This window comes from Tympanuchus pallidicinctus, unplaced genomic scaffold, assembly GCF_026119805.1.
Source record: "Tympanuchus pallidicinctus isolate F22 unplaced genomic scaffold, pur_lepc_1.0 scaffold41, whole genome shotgun sequence".
NCBI lineage: Eukaryota > Metazoa > Chordata > Aves > Galliformes > Phasianidae > Tympanuchus > Tympanuchus pallidicinctus.
The window spans coordinates 1,293,982-1,309,235 of record NW_026294760.1 but is presented as its reverse complement, the minus strand read 5'-3'; the positions used below and the strand labels follow the sequence as shown (position 1 = coordinate 1,309,235).

The following is a 15,254-nucleotide window of genomic DNA, read 5'->3' as shown; positions in this document are numbered from 1 at the left end:
ACTACGTGAGCCTGGTGACCCCATCTCTGCGTCTTTCTGTGTCTCCCCAGGATCTCACCTCAACACCAAACCACTGATCTCCACACCAACCTGAGAAGAGAGGAGAGGAAGACAGAGATTGGAGGGAAGCAGGGCTGGCTGTACATGTTTCAATAGGCTAAAGGCATGATTTCTGTACGAGATACTTACCGTCCTATCCGCATGACTGACTGACTGCAAGACGCATGAGCTACAGTACTTCCAGCAAACAGAGGGACCCTGTCCCTGCCTTGCTGCCATCAGGAGCCTAAAGACAGCAGCACGCACAAGGGGCATCCTTCAGCTCCTCTGGGAGGCCAGAGCTGGACTGGCAGCAAATGAGAGGGGAGAAGAATCCACCCTCGCACATCCGCCTCCGTCACTACATCCCTGTGCAGTGCTCCAGTGGCAGGAAGGAGGCTGGGGCTGCTCACTGAAGGAGAAGAGGGGCTCTATCCCTGTCACCATTCTTGCCTCTGCTGGACTCGCTTCTCATCCCTCTCAGTGAGTGCTGGGGCAGGGGGAGGGCAGCAATAGGGGGATGTGAGAGAGGAGGGCTGTGGGTGCAGTGTTGCCTGATGCAGGGCTGCCCTTCCTCTCCCCAGCATGTGCAGCATCTCCTGCCAGGGCAGGGCTCTGGGCCGAGCACTGAGCTCGTTGCTTATGTTGAAAGTGTAAACTGTACAGCAATCAGCCTTGTGTATATGAACCAATAAATACTATGCAAACACCTAGGGACACTCTAGCAGTATGTACAAAGCACTAACAGCTCCACTCCCAAATACCTCTTCAGGCTGCAGGATGGGCAAAGCCTTTGGAGTATGTGAGCAGCTCTGGTGAATAGAGCTGGGAGCCTACAGGTGTGACAGGGTGGCAGATTGTCTTGTCCTGCCCTTCCATCTGAGTCTGGTCCCTTCTTGGCCTGAAGAGAGAGGCCCACGGGGGCAGCCCCATGGGCTGGTCCATGGTGCAAGCCCCAGTTTGTGCTGGCTTCAGCTGGGGTGAGGCTGGCAGCCTGCACTGAGGTGCTTGGGGCCCAGGGAGGATAGGTAGTGAGAGCAGGGAAGGCTTGTGCCACGCACTGGATTGTGCCTAGCTCTACTCAGCACAATATCTGCTCAGGAGATGGGCCAGGAGCTGGCAGGAGCCAGAAGCCCTGCACTACTTTGCAGGGCCTCCCGGCCCTCCTGTGAGGGCACAAATGAGCACAGACCCTTGACCCTGTGGATGTTGGCCCACCCAGGACCAATCCCAGAAATGGAGGGAGCTGCTTCCTCGAGTGGCTGCACTTTGGCCAAGTGAATGCCCTTCTGCAGCCACCGAGCTAAGCAGTCACCCTGAAAGCAAGGGCAGTGCTGGGGCAGCTGTTCTGGCAGGAGAATCGTGGTGCTCAGGGCTGCCCAGGCAGCACTGAGATGGGCAGAAGGTTGAATCTGCTACAAAACTTGACCTTGGAAGGACAGGATGCAGACAGCAGTAGATCTGTGTCCCCAGCTCTCTCCTTTACCTAAGCAATGAGGGGGCCTGGCCTTTGTAGCATGGTGGTGTGGAGACCCCCTTGCCCTTTCCCCAGAGGTGGCTGTGGACTTGTTTAGCAGGGCCTGATGCTGCTCTCGGTGGCCACATGCAGAACAAGCCCACCTCCAGCTTCAGGCAGGGCAGCCCTGTCTCACAGTGGGTGCACACATGCCAGGAAAGTCTCTGGCTCTGCTGCAGTCTGGATAAAAAGCCCAGATGCAGCAAAGCAAATGGCCCAGCTTAGCCATGGAAAGCAAGGCAACCCCTTCCTCACCCCACCTCGAAGTAGGCACAGACTCCATCCATTACCCTTGCTGTGTACAATAACCTACCTAGACCCACTGCAACAGCTGACCCTGTAGCATCACCGTAGAGTTGTGTGTGGGTCCTGTGCTTTGGCCTAGTCTACGCCTTAGGGAATGTGCTGTGCTGCAACTGTGCCCGGCACCTGCAGTGACATTGCTTTGCGCTCAGATTGCTCGTAGGGCTGGTAGGGGGAGGCTGCACCCAACATTGAGCCTAGAGAATGCTGCAGTCTGCACACTAGAAGCTTTTTAGAAGTTTTAAAAATTACTTTTATTTCCTTTTTTTAATTGTTATGGAAACAAGCCTTTTGGATCTCCCTGTCTTAGCCCCTGATGTATAGATCATATCCCAGTACACCAGCTATCGGACTATGAATTAATAAAGAAACTAACACAGACCACGTCTCGTCTCTGCTTTTCCAAGGGGAAAGGGAAGGTGGAGGCTGCTGAGTGCTGCAGTGAAGCCCAGCTGGCAGCCGAGCCCTGCAGGATGTGGGGTGGAGGAGTGTATTCTCACAGTATTCTCCTTCCCACTGCGTTCTCCTGCAGAAGCTGGCAGGCCGTGGCTTGGACAGGTGCGCTCTTGGCTGGATAAGGAACTGGCTGAAGGGCCGGGCCCAGAGACTGGTGGTGAATGGAGCCAAATCCAGCTGGCAACCAGTGGTGTCCCCCTGGGGTCGGTGCTGGGGCCAGTCCTCTTCAATATCTTTATTGGTGACCTGGATGAGGGCACTGAGTGCACCCTAGGAAGTTTGCAGCTGACACCCAGTTGGCTGGAAGTGTGGATCTGCCTGGGGGCAGCGAGGCCCTGCAGAGGGATCTGGACAGCCTGGAAAGCTGGGCTGAAGCCAATAGGATGAGGTTCAGCAAGGCCAAATACCAGGTCCTGCACTTTGGCTGCAACAACCCCAGGCAACGCTACAGACTTGGGGGTGATGGCTGGAAGATTGCATGCAGGAAACGGACCTGGGGGTGTCGATTGGTGCGGCTGAACGCGAGCCAGCAGTGTGCGCGGGTGGCCAAGAAGGTCCAGGGCATCCTGGCTCACATCAGGAACGGTGCTGCCAGCAGGAACAGGGCAGTGATTGTCCCCTGTACTCAGCTCTGTGAAGCCGCACCTCGAGTGCTGTGTCCAGATTTGGGCCCACACTGCAAGAAAGACATGGATGCCCTGGAGCGGGTTCAAAGAAGGGCGACAAAGCTGTGAGGGGTCTGGAGCACAGGGCTGATGAGGAGAGGCTGAAGGAGCTGGGGTTGTTCAGGCTGGAGGAGGCTCAGGGGAGACCTCACTGCTCTCTATAGCTACGTGAAGGGAGGTTGTAGCGAGCTGGCGGTCGGCCTCTTCTCGTGTAACAGTGACAGAACTGGAGGGAATGGCTTCAAGCTGCACCAGGGGAGATTTAGGCTGGTTAGGAAATATTACTGCTCCAAAAGAGCGGTCAGGCACTGCAGTGAGCTGCCCAGGGAGGTGGTGGAGTCACCGAGCCTGGAGGTGTTGAAGGAATGTTTGGATTTTGCGTTGAGGGACGTGGTTTAGTGAGTGCTGTTGGTGATGGTGGGACTGGATGATCTTGGAGGTCTTTTCCAACCTCGGTGTTTCCGTCATTCTGTGATTCTGTCACCCCCTTTTCCTTCCCCTCCCCCCCCCCCCCCCGGCGATCTGCCCGGCGCTGTCCAGCGGCCGTGGTGCTGCAACGCAGCCTCTCGCAGCCCGGGCCCCGCGGCGGCTTCTTCGCCGCCGGCTCTCAAAGCACGATTTGTCTGGGCAGAACCAATCCCGGGCTGCCCGTGAGCGTAGCCAATTAGAATCGAGGTTGCGGAGATCCGGCCTATGGGCGCTAGCCTTTGAAACCTCTCGGCCAATGGGAGCGCCGTATTCTAATAGACCTCATCTTTATCAGAGAAATGTTGCCTCTTCCCAAGCCCAAGTTGAGTGCCCGGTGCCGGTGCCACGTCGGGTGCGGGGTCAGCCGGGGGCAGCTGCCACCGAGGCAGTGACCACCTGCTGCCGTGGCCCTGGCCCCCCTGGGGCAGCTCACCAGCCTTTCGGCTGCCCATTGGCACCGTGGCAGCTGGTGTGGACGCTGCGAGCCGGTAGCCCCAAGGCCAACCGGGATGGGCTGCGCATCATGCCCTCGGAGTGCCAGCCTCTGAGAGCAGTCCAGGAGCCATGGACACCAACCTGCCAGGCACCTTCCTGCTCAGCGGCCCTTCACTGGCCCCCTTCCCTGAGGCCAAGGCACCTGTCTGCCAGTACTCGGTGCAGAGCTCCTTCTACAAGCTGGGTCCCCCTGGGCTGGGTGCCCAACTGGCTGCCGGCACCCCACACGGCATCTCCGACATCCTCGGCCGGCCCACAGCGACTCCAAACAGCAGCCTACTGCCCAGCTACCCCCACGCAGGTGGATTTAATGGACTGAGCTCCCCAGGCGTCTATTATGGGCCACAGGTGGGGGCCCTCCCTAAAGCCAGCAGCGATTACGTGCCACGGGGCAGGAGCTGCTGGGCAGAGGCACCCGACTGGCAGGGCAGCCGGCAGTGCGGTGGCCGTAAGTACGGGGCTGGGAGAGGGTGGGCAGCTGGTGGGACCCCATCTCCTCCATTGCTTTGTGTGAGGCACAGCTTGACACCTGGGGATGTGCTGGGGGGGCACGGCTGGGGAGCTTAGGCAGAGCACAGGCAGAGCCCAGGCAGACCGTCTACTCACAGAGACTCCCAGTCCCTGGCAGTAGCATCTCTTGGTGAATGCCAGGAACAAGGTCTGTCATGGCTGGCACGCAGCTGGCAGGGGCATTGAGGAGCACATTGCTGCCATGATGGGACTGTGCTGAGTGAGCACAGGCACTAGCTCATTAGGAGCCCACAGAAAATCCAGGAGGCTGGGGCTCTGGCTCAGTGACCTGCAGCCCTGTTCCCCTCTCCAGGTGATGCCCGTGGAGCAGATGGATCAGCTCATACTTCCTTCCCACTGCACGCTTAGGGAGGTGGGGGGCATGGGCACGGTGCTCCCAGTGCAGCGTGGCTCCACAGTCACATGCTGCTCCTAATGCTTGTTCCCTTCTCAGCACAGCAAATAGTTTCTGCTCCCAAGCAGGAGGTGCAGAGCCCAGCCTTGGAGGCAACACAGCTCTCCCAGGACGAGGTCGAAGCTGTGGAGCCAGGATATTGTTTTACTTTGGAGGAGAGCAGCGGCATAAAGGGGCGTGGGGATTGGGCTGCCCAGAGCCATGAGTCCGGTGCTCACCCACTGCCCTTGTCCCAAAGCCCCTGCACACCTGACTGACAGCCTGCACAAGAAGAAGCACACGCGTCCGACCTTCACAGGGCATCAGATCTTCGCTCTGGAGAAGACATTTGAACAGACCAAGTACCTGGCAGGGCCAGAGAGGGCACGGCTGGCATATTCCCTCGGCATGACTGAGTCCCAGGTGAAGGTGAGTGGGGGTTGTGTGGTGTGTGGGGCGTGTGGCAGGCGGCTGCTAACAGCCCTGTTGGGCTGCAGGTTTGGTTCCAGAACCGACGCACCAAATGGAGGAAGAAGAGTGCCCTGGAGCCCTCCTCCTCCTCGCAGCGGGCGGGGGGCTCCAGTGGAGAGCGGGCAGCCTCTGAGACCGAGGATGATGAGTACAACAAGCCCCTGGACCCTGACTCTGACGATGAGAAGATTCGGCTGCTGCTGAGGAAGCACCGTGCAGCCTTCTCTGTGCTGGGGCTGGGCACACACAGTGGCTGAGCACCTGGGAATGGGTTCTGCTGTGCCCCCACTGCAGCTCCTGCCCAGGGCTCAGGGTCTGGGAACAGCAGCAGTGAAATAAAAGCCCCTGCCCCACATGGGTCTGCAATGCGGGGTGCCCCAAAGGCTGGGCTGGGAAGGGGCTGAGGCTGGGGGTCCATGTATGGGGCAGGAATGTCCCCCAGAGTTTCCCCAGATTGGGTGTGTGCTGGTAGCAAGAAGTGCTGTCCAAAAGTCACTCGTTAGGGCCTCTTGTTGGAACCTATTAGCAGCAAATAAATATCATTTATCTTAACTGTGTGAGTGAGAGCCCATTCACCTGTCGGGGCTGCAGGATTGATGCGACAGCAATAGCCCTGGCTTGTTTGCTGCCAACCTGTGGGGGCCCCCCCATGCTGCACCCAGCTCGGTGCAGGCTGCATGCACTCCTGGGGCCGTGCCCCCCTCCTCAGCTCCCACTGGCTCAGCTTCTGCTTGCTGATGGCACAGGGCCACCACCTGTCCTTGCTGCCTGAGGTGCCAAGGGGCTGCTGCTGCTGGGGCCGCCGAGAGCTGACAAAGTGCAAGCAAACAGTGCTGCGGTGTCCTGGTGGAGAAATCAATAGGCAACGATAAGGTGCTGCTGAGCCATTGCGCAGTGGTTGGCAGCGTGGCACGGGAGCGGAGGTGCTGTTGGGGGCCCCTCTGGCAGCTGCAGGCAGCATTAGTGTCCACGTCCCCACCTGCACAGCGCAGGTCCTGCATCACAGCAGCCCCCGATGCTCCCTTATGGCATTGGGATGCTGCAGGCTGACACTGGGCCTCCAGCTGCCCAGCCCCAAGGCACGCACACAGCTCCAGGTCCTTGCTTTCCATCGCACTTTGAGCTCTGCAGGTATCCCGGACAGCTTTGCTGCACATCCTGGGGGTTTGGGGAAGGCTGAACTGCCCCAGCAAGCATGGGAGGTGCAATGCTACCCCAACCACGCGGCCACTGGGTTCCTCTGAGCTGATGCTGCTCGGCTGCAGGGCTGTGGAGTCATGCACCATCCTTGGGCATTGCAGTGCAGGAGCGTTCTCTGCGTGGCCAGAGTGTGAGGCTGCTGCTGGGATATTTTTTTGACATTTTCTAAGCTGTTCGACGTGGCTGACAATTTTTAATGTACTAACTGCCTGGTCCAGTGAGCTGATTAATTGGTGCTGTGGAGATCAATAGAAAACAGAAAATTAAAACAATTTTAAAGTGATTAAGTAGTTTAACACCTGTCTGATGCCACGTCAGTGCTGGGAGACAAATAAAGCAGGTGGCAAAGGGCCGGCTGCAGCCCAGGAGTGACAAATCGCAGCCACAGCTTGGCTGCCTTCAGCATCCCACGGCTGTACCTGAGCTGCAGAGCTGCTCACGGGGCTGCACTGCAGGATTAATCCCACCTCCAGCTCTCTTCGTCCCACAGCCCTGCAGCCAGAACCAATGGATGGTGCCAAGCACGTGGCACGGCTGATGGCTGCTGTGGATGTTCCAGCCAGCACCGGAGCTCACAGGGCTCACAGAGACCAGCCCATGGTGAGAGCCAGCGCTGCGTCCCAGGCCCTCCTTGTGCTCCTCACTGGGCACTACTGTGGAGCTCGAGCAGGGTGGGCTGGCAGGCAGATGGATGGCAGCTCCGTTTCAATTCCACATCCCTTTTCTCCCAGACAAACCCCGTCGGATTTTCATAAATCAAAGCGCCACACTGTTTAATAAAAATTTATTGACTTACAAGTGATTATTTATCAAAAGGCCATTAATAGCGGCTCCGGGAATGATGTGCTACTGGGTGGTGTGGGGAGACTAATAGCAAATCAATGCCAGCATCTGGGCAGAATGCATATGAGGGCCCCCAGCCCCAACGGGCTGCATGGCTGCTGCTGCCAGGGCCGGCAGCCCCTACCCCAAGGGCTGCCCCACGCTCCCCCCAGTTATTTATCGCTTACAAATGAAATGATCAATACTTTTAATCTAGAGCTAAATTTATTAACTTTCCCATCGGAGAGAGACATATTGACTGGGAGCAAAGGGAGGGGGAGCTGAGGAAAGATGGATGCGTGCTTGCTCACCTGCCCAGCCTGCTGCACAGCATCCCAGCGGCAGCAGGACGGTGAAGATGGGCCCCAAGCACAACGAGGATGGAAGCAGCCAGGAGCCACAGGCTGCTGCTGCCACCACAGCACCCGTGACAGAGCCAGGGTCCTGCTGCAGGCAGACCAGCAAGCAACTGCAGCCAGGTCTGAGTTCTGGGTGCAGGGGTATTATGGGCACCCAGCATGGCAACGCCTGCTCCTGGCACAGCCCCTGCCTCTGTGTGCAGCTATTTGCACAGCCAAAAGCAATGCCTTGTCCCTCTGGAAAAGTGGAGCGCTGGTTGTGATCAGTGCTCAGGGAGAAGTGGCTGGGGAAAGGTGAAGGGAGACTGGAGAATCTGCCCCAAATGAGCAGTGATGCTCATGTCCCCAGCCCAGTGCAGCATGCCTGTCTGCAGCTCAGTGCAGAGACACCAAGGGGGCACTGGGTATCCTCCCTGTGGCTCCCCAAAGCCACTCAGAGCAGGGCACACCTGGGGGGCTCAGTGTGAAGGACCTGAGGCAGGGAAAAGCTCCATGAGCCTGGAGGCTGGAGCAGCAATACACGTTTTGTGCTGCAGCCCTGAGAGGCACAGGCTTGTAAGGTTCCCTTGGTTGTCAAGGCAGCTTATCTGAGCACAGCTCACCAGTTTCTGTGCCGTGGGAGACTTGTGACTGACACACATGCACATCAACACACCAGCCCTCCCCCTGGGCCTGTAAACACCATATGGAAGCATATGACACCAGAAGTGTTTCATTTAATATTGCCCCTGCAAGGGGCTTTACTGTAACAGTAACAAGAAGGCATCTGTGCCAAGAGTTGCCTAAGGCCTGAAGGCTTTAGGCAGTAATAATGCCTCCTGGAAAGAAGAGCCAGTAGATGAAGGAGAAAGTCCAAACAGCTCTGGAGTAGCCAAAGTCCAAAAGAAATGGAGCTGCTTTGTACAAGACCTGGCTCACTTTGGAGGCAGAGCTCTGGAGACAGTGCTGGAGACAGAGGACTCAGGAGCGGCTCCGGTCTTCGTGGTTGCCTACAATCATTTTGCTGTAAAGTTTCTGTTGCTCCTCCTTGAATGTATCTTTCACCTTCTCCCTCTTCAGACCTCCATCCCTAGAAAAAGAATCATTTACAATGCAGCTAAAGGAACACACTGACACTGCTGCTCTGAGCAGGTTGGAACTCCCACATCAACCCGATGGGTGCATTTGTCCCTTAGGTTAACAGAGCATACTGAAGGCTGACTGTACACAGGGGCAGCTCCTTTCACCTCATGCTCTGCCAAGAATGTCACACACAGCCCTGCACAGTGCTCAGCACATCCAGCACCACTGCAGCATGCTGCTTGCAGGCACCCTCAACCTCTCAGGCTCCAAAGATCTCAATGCCTGACAAGGGAGGTTCTCAAGCTTCACAATGCTTTGCTGAACAACATCAAGTAAGAACTGGGGTATCCCAGAGCAAGCTGCATTCAGAGAATGAAATTTTGGTGCCCAACACACAGAACAGAAGTCAAAATGCTGGTCTTGACTATAGAAAGGCAGTTTTGGACATGCATCCCCATTTCTACACAGGTCTACTTGCCCAGTGCAAGACACAAACTCAGCTTTGCAGCTTACAAACACGTTATCAGGACCCAAGAACAAAGAATAGAGCTGGGAGGAGAAATGTCTGGCAGGACTCACCAGAGCAGATCTACAAGGCCTCCCTGCCTGGCAATAGCTGACTTCACTCGATTGGCAAACTGGACAGCATCCTCATCACACTGAAGGAAAACGACACTGCTCAGACAGAGCATGAGGCCAAACAGGCAGCAGATCAGACAGGGCAGGTTCACCTTACCTACCTGTCTGGTCATTGGGGGCAAGTACCACACACTGCACACAATGGCCCAGCTGGTCATCATCCTAAGGAGGTAGGTCACCATGCCATACTTGCTGCTGTTCCAAAAGGCATCTCCAAACTGTGGATCATACTGTGGAGGAAGGAGAGCTTATGAATGTCAGGTAATGGATGCACCTTCCCCGAGGCTCCGAGTTCTACATCAAATCCAACTATGGGCCATTCCTCCCCCACTGCACATCAGTGCTCAGCATCCCCATATCCCATGGCCTGAGGACCAGGCTGTTGTGACCCAGTGGTGCCAATACTGGGTTATCAATGCTGACTTTGTAAGCAGAAAACTATTTCTGCTGTAAAAACGTTTGCCTTCTCATACCTTGATGGCTACAGGGTAAACTGTGGCTCCAATTTCAAAGCTCCCTTTTTTGAACATCATCACGGACGTGTTGTTGATGCAGGTTCCTGTAAGAGACAAGCACAATCTTTGCAGGTCAGTTCAGAAGTCTAAGCTATACACCTACAGGCAACCCAGCAATTGCCCCTGACACTCCAAACCCTGCTCTGTATGTGCACAAGATGTGTAACATCACTGAGACAGGAGGGCTGCTGTGCCTTCCTCCACCAGGTGGTTGCCTGGCCCCACTCCTCAACTCACCTTCCGGAAAGATAAGAATAGGCAGTTTGCTCTTGTCCTGGACGTGCTCTGTGAGCCTAAACAGAAGAGAGTCACCAATCATCATTGGAGCTGTCCTGGCAATCCACACAGCAGCCCCCAACCCTTTCCCAGCCTCCAGAGCCCCCCTGCAGCTAGCAGCTGTCCCACCTTTTGGCAACGAGGTGACGGTCTTTGACCTCAGAACGTTCAAACCAGACGTGGGGGCAAGCTTTCACCATGGCTCTCTGTATCACACCCATGAGCCCTCCGTGGATTTGACCCACCTGAACAGGGTGAGAAAACGTAAGTTACAAGACCTGGGGACACACGCAGGCCAAGGCAGCTCCTATAGCTTTGTTGCTAAGCTGAAGTTCATCTTTCTACCCCAGTCCCTGTAAGGCTGAGAGGAAAAATTCCAGGCTCTAAATGTAAAGATGCAGCAAGCACCAAGGGAGGTCAAGCTTGCTGGAAAGCAAGCAACACAACAGCAGGCAGAGCTGGGGTGCAGACCTTACCATTGCATAGTAGCCATCACTGGCCAGGATGATCACATCAATGGGGGATGTGTGATTGGCCACGCAAATGCCTCCATTTCGGGGTCTGTTTTCTCTAAAAGCAAAACAAAAGCACAGATTAGGGCAGAAGGATGAAGAGTGAGGCCTGCAAGAGGCACAGATACTGCAGCAGACAGCGCTGCCTTACCGGTCATGGTAGGTGATGATGGCTGTGAGGGCACGCACGCAGATCCGGTAACACATCAGGTGGACGTGTTTGCTGAGGAACTCCTTACACCTGCACCCAGAACAGAGAGCATCAGGCCCCAGCTGCCCATATTGGGGCCACTCAGCCCAGCTGTATGAGGTCAGGAGATCCCATTTCACATGGTGCCCACGTAAACACACCTCCTGTTTGGTTGTGCTGTTTGCTTACTGATTCATATCTCATGAAAACCAAGCTTTTGCTTTCACTCTTCTCTGTTTTTACTCCTTTCAGAGACCTGGGCTAAGAGCTCTGTCACAGGCTTAATATTCACATCTAGGCCTTTTATTTAAAGTAGTAACATATACATTCCTGACAGGCTACAGATGACAGGACCCCCTGCTTCATCTGCAGCACGCAGAAGAGACAGGCTTTGCAGGAAAATTTCCTAACTATCAGGTCTCAAACAGCACAGGGAGCTGCCCATCACTTCTTACAAAGGCCAACTCACCTTCCATTTGGCAAATATCCCACCACTGTAGTACCAGTCACCAACAAGCTGATGCCAGTGAACGCCAGGGCTATCCTGCAGAAAGACAGAAGCTACATGCTAGCAAATCCAGGCCAGAGGCTCTGCCCATCACATAACCTGTCTCTCCCAGACACGTCAAGCAGGGTCTGTGAGCTGGGGGACCAGTTGCACCAGGAACAGGTCACAGGTTTCTGCAGCAGCACCCACCTGAGGGGCAGAAGGAAGCAGTAGCGGATGACAACACCCAGTCCCCAGAGTACAGTGAGGCGCAGGCTGATGTAGTGGAAGTTGTAGTTGGTCCTGCTGAGCAGATTCCAGGACTCCAGCTCTTCAGCTGAAAACCTCTTGGTCACTTCATCATCCATGATGGTCTCGATGCCTTTGCGGCAGAAATAGAAGATATCTGAGAGCTCAAACTCAGGGGTGTCCAGGTCTTTGCCGCTGCCGCTCCGACGGATCTCTTTGATCTCCTCTTCCAGAGATGTTGGCTCCTTTGCAATGATACCTGCAACGAGCCAAGGGCAGCTCTGAGCAAAGTGTGACTGGCCTGCTGAATGGCAGCTGAGGGCCAGGGGGATCTCTGTGGACCCACACAAGGCTCCCTTCCTTCCTCCAGCCCTCCCGACTACCTAGACATGAAACGCCCTGGGTGCCTCACGCACCAAACCTTTCCACATCCACTGCCAATCCGTCTATGTGGAGAGGGCATCCACCACACTTCAGCTCTCAAAAACACTCCATTTACCACGCAGAAATATCAGCTTCAGATGTGCCCAAGAAGGGCAGGATCTTACCATTGACATAGGGCTTGTATAATGGATGGTTCTTCTCCTTGGCACCACGCTCTATTCTCAGTGTCGCCCACTGCAAGAGACACACACAGCAAACAGAACTGTCAAAGCCTGCAGCTCCTCTTGATGCTATTCCTGATTCACAGCTGGCTTCTGGAGAAGATCGTGCTTAAGGGGACCAAATGAGATGAAAGCAGGATGCTTCCATACAGAACTGTGTGAGTGATGAACATGCAGCTGAAGTGAAGTGGAAGCAGACATTAGACTGGGAAGAAATGGAACAGGAGGAGTAATGGGAAGGTGACCAGCACTTAGGAAAGACATACTGTGCACATGCTTGTGTACCATTCTGCACAGCAGAGCTCCAGGGGCAGAATGAGTGCCAGAAGCTGGAATGGTATTCAGTGGTGAGATGGCCCAGCCAGTCTTTCTACAGCCTCCTGCAGGCTGTTGCTGATTGCACGTGGCTGCCACTGCACAGCCTCCAGATGGACCTTCATCCTGCATGCCCTCCTGGAAGGTGATGTAGCTCAGCAAGCAGATAACAGAACCAGCACTATTTTCCACTATTGAATTCCTTCAGACTCAAAGCAGAGACTGTTTTCAGGCTGCTGCTAAGCACATCAGGCCAGCCTGATGAGGAGATGGGATGCCTCCCTACTGCTTCTCAGTTCATAGTCAGTCCAAAATAGCAGCAGCAAGCACCCTCAGACTGAGTAACCCTCAGTTACTCCATCAGTCATCCATGAAGAAGCAGAAATTGCTGAGAACTCCATGGTTCCCAGTCTCAACTCATGACACTGTAAGATGAGAAAGCAGTGATGTGGGAATGTTAACTGGGGGTGGAGCTTCTAGCTCATCTGGCAGCCTCCTCTGCAAGTACAAGGATTGCAGAAGACTGTCCAGACATTGCCATTCCCAGAAGGCAAAAGAGAAGCTCTGACCCAACAGAAGGGGGGAAGCCTGTACAGAAGGCACATTCCTTGCCAGCCCCACAGTAGAGACCACGGTGGCAGAAAACCCAGCCTGCCACGTGGGAAGCAGTGGGCAGATCTCCCTCCTCACAAACACAGGCGTGTGGCTGCCACCCTGGGCCCCACAACTCCCCATCTTGCCAGACTGAGGTGCTGCTTCCTGGGCTGTGTTTGCATCACTGGCCTCAAGAACTTGAAAAATATTCCTTCTGAATTATACTCCTCTTACAATTCCGAATGACCAAACCCAGCCACTGAGCTTTACGTCAATCTAGGAGATATTCTGCCACAGAGCTCCTCTCTCCCACCACAAAGGTTCTTTGATAAAAGCTGAAATAGATTTCTTCCCAGAAAAACGGCTGCAAAATTGAACACCAAAATGTGCTGAGATTAAACGTTCCTTCACCGAATGAAAGAAAGGAAAAATAATTACAGTAAAACAAAATGTTCCATTTCAGATAAGCCAAAATTCTTCTTATTCTTTTTTTTCCCTCTCTGTTCAGTCACTAAATTAAAAACCAGATCTTCAGACACCAGTGATAATGAAGCACGTCACAAAGCACTGGGTCTTCCCCCTCACACCACAAATTTTGGGAGGACTTGGACAAAGCACTGAAAACAGCAAGCTGCAGGGCTGCCCTCTCCAGCCAGCCAGTACAGAGACGCTCCCAGACAAGACCAGCTCTGTTCCTAGCTAACTGAATACTGTAGAAGTTTGGACATCACATTTAAAAGCCTGAAACTTCCCTGCTATGCTCAGTGCTATCTTATTCGTTTTCCCTGGGCTGCCAGGCTTGGGTTGATTTGGGTTGGTTTGGGTTTTATCTACTGGGAGCTTTGCAAAAATTCTGCTCTCAGCAGGGATTTGATTCAAGGAGAGGCGCTGGCTAAGATGGCCCAGAAATAAGTCTGCTGAAGGCAGCCAGGGGAACAGCATGACCCCAACATGGAAAATTCCACTTGGCTTTTTCGTGCCAAGAGGAGCAAGGAGTGCTGCTGCTGTCCTCAGAGCTGCAGGTCCAGCTGTGACTGCTGGGCTCAGCAGATAAGCAGGCAGCACTTTGGGACTCAGGAACTCTGTGTTCTGGCCACAGACTGCCCAGGGCTTGCAGCCACTTGAAGTTCCACCTTGCTGCCTGCTTTTGCTTCGTCCAAACATACTGGAGATGAGCAGCACGCTGACTGCAGTTCCTTTCTGTCACATCTCACACCCCTTTTGGCTTCCCTCCATATCAAACTGTGACAGCTCTCTGCCTTGCATTAACGTGGCCAAGCACACACCTCCTCCCAGCACATCCCCTGGTACTGCTGTACTGCTTGCATACTTATGGGCTATGCTGTCTTACTGCTTCGTTTGAAGACTCAGTAGCCTAACCACAGAGAAAAAAAACCACAACCTGTGAACAGGAATCCAGTAAATTGCATTTGGCTGAGGTGACTGCAGCAGGTCATCTGGCACCAGCACATTAACAGCAAACCATGCTCCCGGCCCTGGTGTCTGCTGTGCTCTACAGAATGGGAAAAGCTTCTCCTCCTACCATTAATGCACTTATGAGACCCCTGTAAACATCCTTCAGCACAGAAAACTCTGAAAACGTGACTTACCTGAAAAATCTTCAATAATGTTTTCATGTAAACCTTGCGGATGCCAAAGGAAACTCCAAAAATTGCTGGCACAATGATGAAAACCAGGAGTAGAGTGAAGAGGACGGTTATGGAGATTCCCAAGAGATTGACAACTAGGCTGTCAAAGGGGAGCAGGAGGAACATGATGAAGGGCCCAAGCAAGGCTGGTGCCCTGCGACCCTGCAGCCAAACAGGAAGGCTGCCTGCAGCAGTTAAACAGTCCTCCTACTATTCAGTAATAGTCTCACACGTGCAATGAGTCCGCTGTTGCTCACAGACCCCATTCCAAAGTTCACATCCTTTTCGGGCTCTGTGAGAGAGGGAACGAACAGTATCTGGGAGAGAGGTTGGGAAAACAAGCAAATACTGCCAGGAGTCCCAAACAGTTCAAACAGTGCACGTTAAGGAGCTCAAAGAAGATGGAGCATGCAGGCAGGTTCCTCCATGGGTTTGCAGTGAGTACAGTCCTGGAACAGCTGTG

At 54.4% G+C, this 15,254-nt stretch overlaps 3 protein-coding genes across 17 annotated transcripts in view; 2 read left to right on the top strand and 1 right to left on the bottom strand.

The window, feature by feature from the left end:
• ANK1 (ankyrin 1) overlaps nucleotides 1-2,239 on the top strand; it is a 49,890-nt gene extending 47,651 nt beyond the window's left edge. For all 14 annotated transcript variants that reach the window (XM_052701851.1, XM_052701862.1, XM_052701859.1 and 11 more), the window contains one exon: nucleotides 51-2,239. Coding sequence is in view for 2 of the 14 variants with exons in the window: in XM_052701852.1 (XP_052557812.1) it covers nucleotides 51-77 (27 nt within the window). In the remaining 12 variants the exon portion in view is untranslated. The remainder of the gene's footprint in view (nucleotides 1-50) is intronic.
• A 1,370-nt stretch (nucleotides 2,240-3,609) lies between these two features.
• NKX6-3 (NK6 homeobox 3) lies at nucleotides 3,610-5,869 on the top strand. 2 transcript variants are annotated; one of them, XM_052701883.1, is made up of 3 exons: nucleotides 3,610-4,390; nucleotides 5,166-5,275; nucleotides 5,344-5,869. In XM_052701883.1, exons 1-3 carry the CDS (start codon nucleotides 4,012-4,014, stop codon nucleotides 5,572-5,574), a joined length of 720 nt encoding a protein of 239 aa, XP_052557843.1. In that variant the 5' UTR covers nucleotides 3,610-4,011; the 3' UTR covers nucleotides 5,575-5,869. The 2 variants fall into 2 exon arrangements, with proteins under 2 accessions (XP_052557843.1, XP_052557842.1); XM_052701882.1 differs by having other exon boundaries at nucleotides 3,616-4,390; nucleotides 5,106-5,275.
• A 2,525-nt stretch (nucleotides 5,870-8,394) lies between these two features.
• On the bottom strand, nucleotides 8,395-14,917 carry GPAT4 (glycerol-3-phosphate acyltransferase 4). Its single transcript, XM_052701876.1, has 12 exons — nucleotides 14,753-14,917; nucleotides 12,177-12,246; nucleotides 11,590-11,887; nucleotides 11,362-11,436; nucleotides 10,854-10,943; nucleotides 10,667-10,760; nucleotides 10,320-10,435; nucleotides 10,152-10,207; nucleotides 9,873-9,958; nucleotides 9,501-9,629; nucleotides 9,340-9,419; nucleotides 8,395-8,767 (listed from the first exon to the last, which is right to left on the bottom strand). The coding sequence occupies exons 1-12, from the start codon at nucleotides 14,915-14,917 to the stop codon at nucleotides 8,659-8,661; spliced, it is 1,368 nt and encodes a 455-aa protein (XP_052557836.1). The 3' UTR covers nucleotides 8,395-8,658.
• Nucleotides 14,918-15,254: the final 337 nt, after the last annotated feature.

Bases quoted from the DNA above. Each gene is read 5' to 3' on its own strand.
- NKX6-3 (XM_052701882.1), top strand. From the start codon at position 4,012: ATGGACACCAACCTGCCAGGCACCTTCCTGCTCAGCGGCCCTTCACTG. The intron at 4,391-5,105 runs GTAAGTACGGGG...CTTGTCCCAAAG, and splicing joins CAGCCGGCAGTGCGGTGGCC to CCCCTGCACACCTGACTGAC. The intron at 5,276-5,343 runs GTGAGTGGGGGT...GTTGGGCTGCAG, and splicing joins TGACTGAGTCCCAGGTGAAG to GTTTGGTTCCAGAACCGACG.
- GPAT4 (XM_052701876.1), bottom strand. From the start codon at position 14,917: ATGTTCCTCCTGCTCCCCTTTGACAGCCTAGTTGTCAATCTCTTGGGA. The intron at 10,208-10,319 runs GTGGGACAGCTG...TCTTCTGTTTAG, and splicing joins CGTCACCTCGTTGCCAAAAG to GCTCACAGAGCACGTCCAGG. The intron at 9,630-9,872 runs GTATGAGAAGGC...CTTCCTCCACAG, and splicing joins TTTACCCTGTAGCCATCAAG to TATGATCCACAGTTTGGAGA.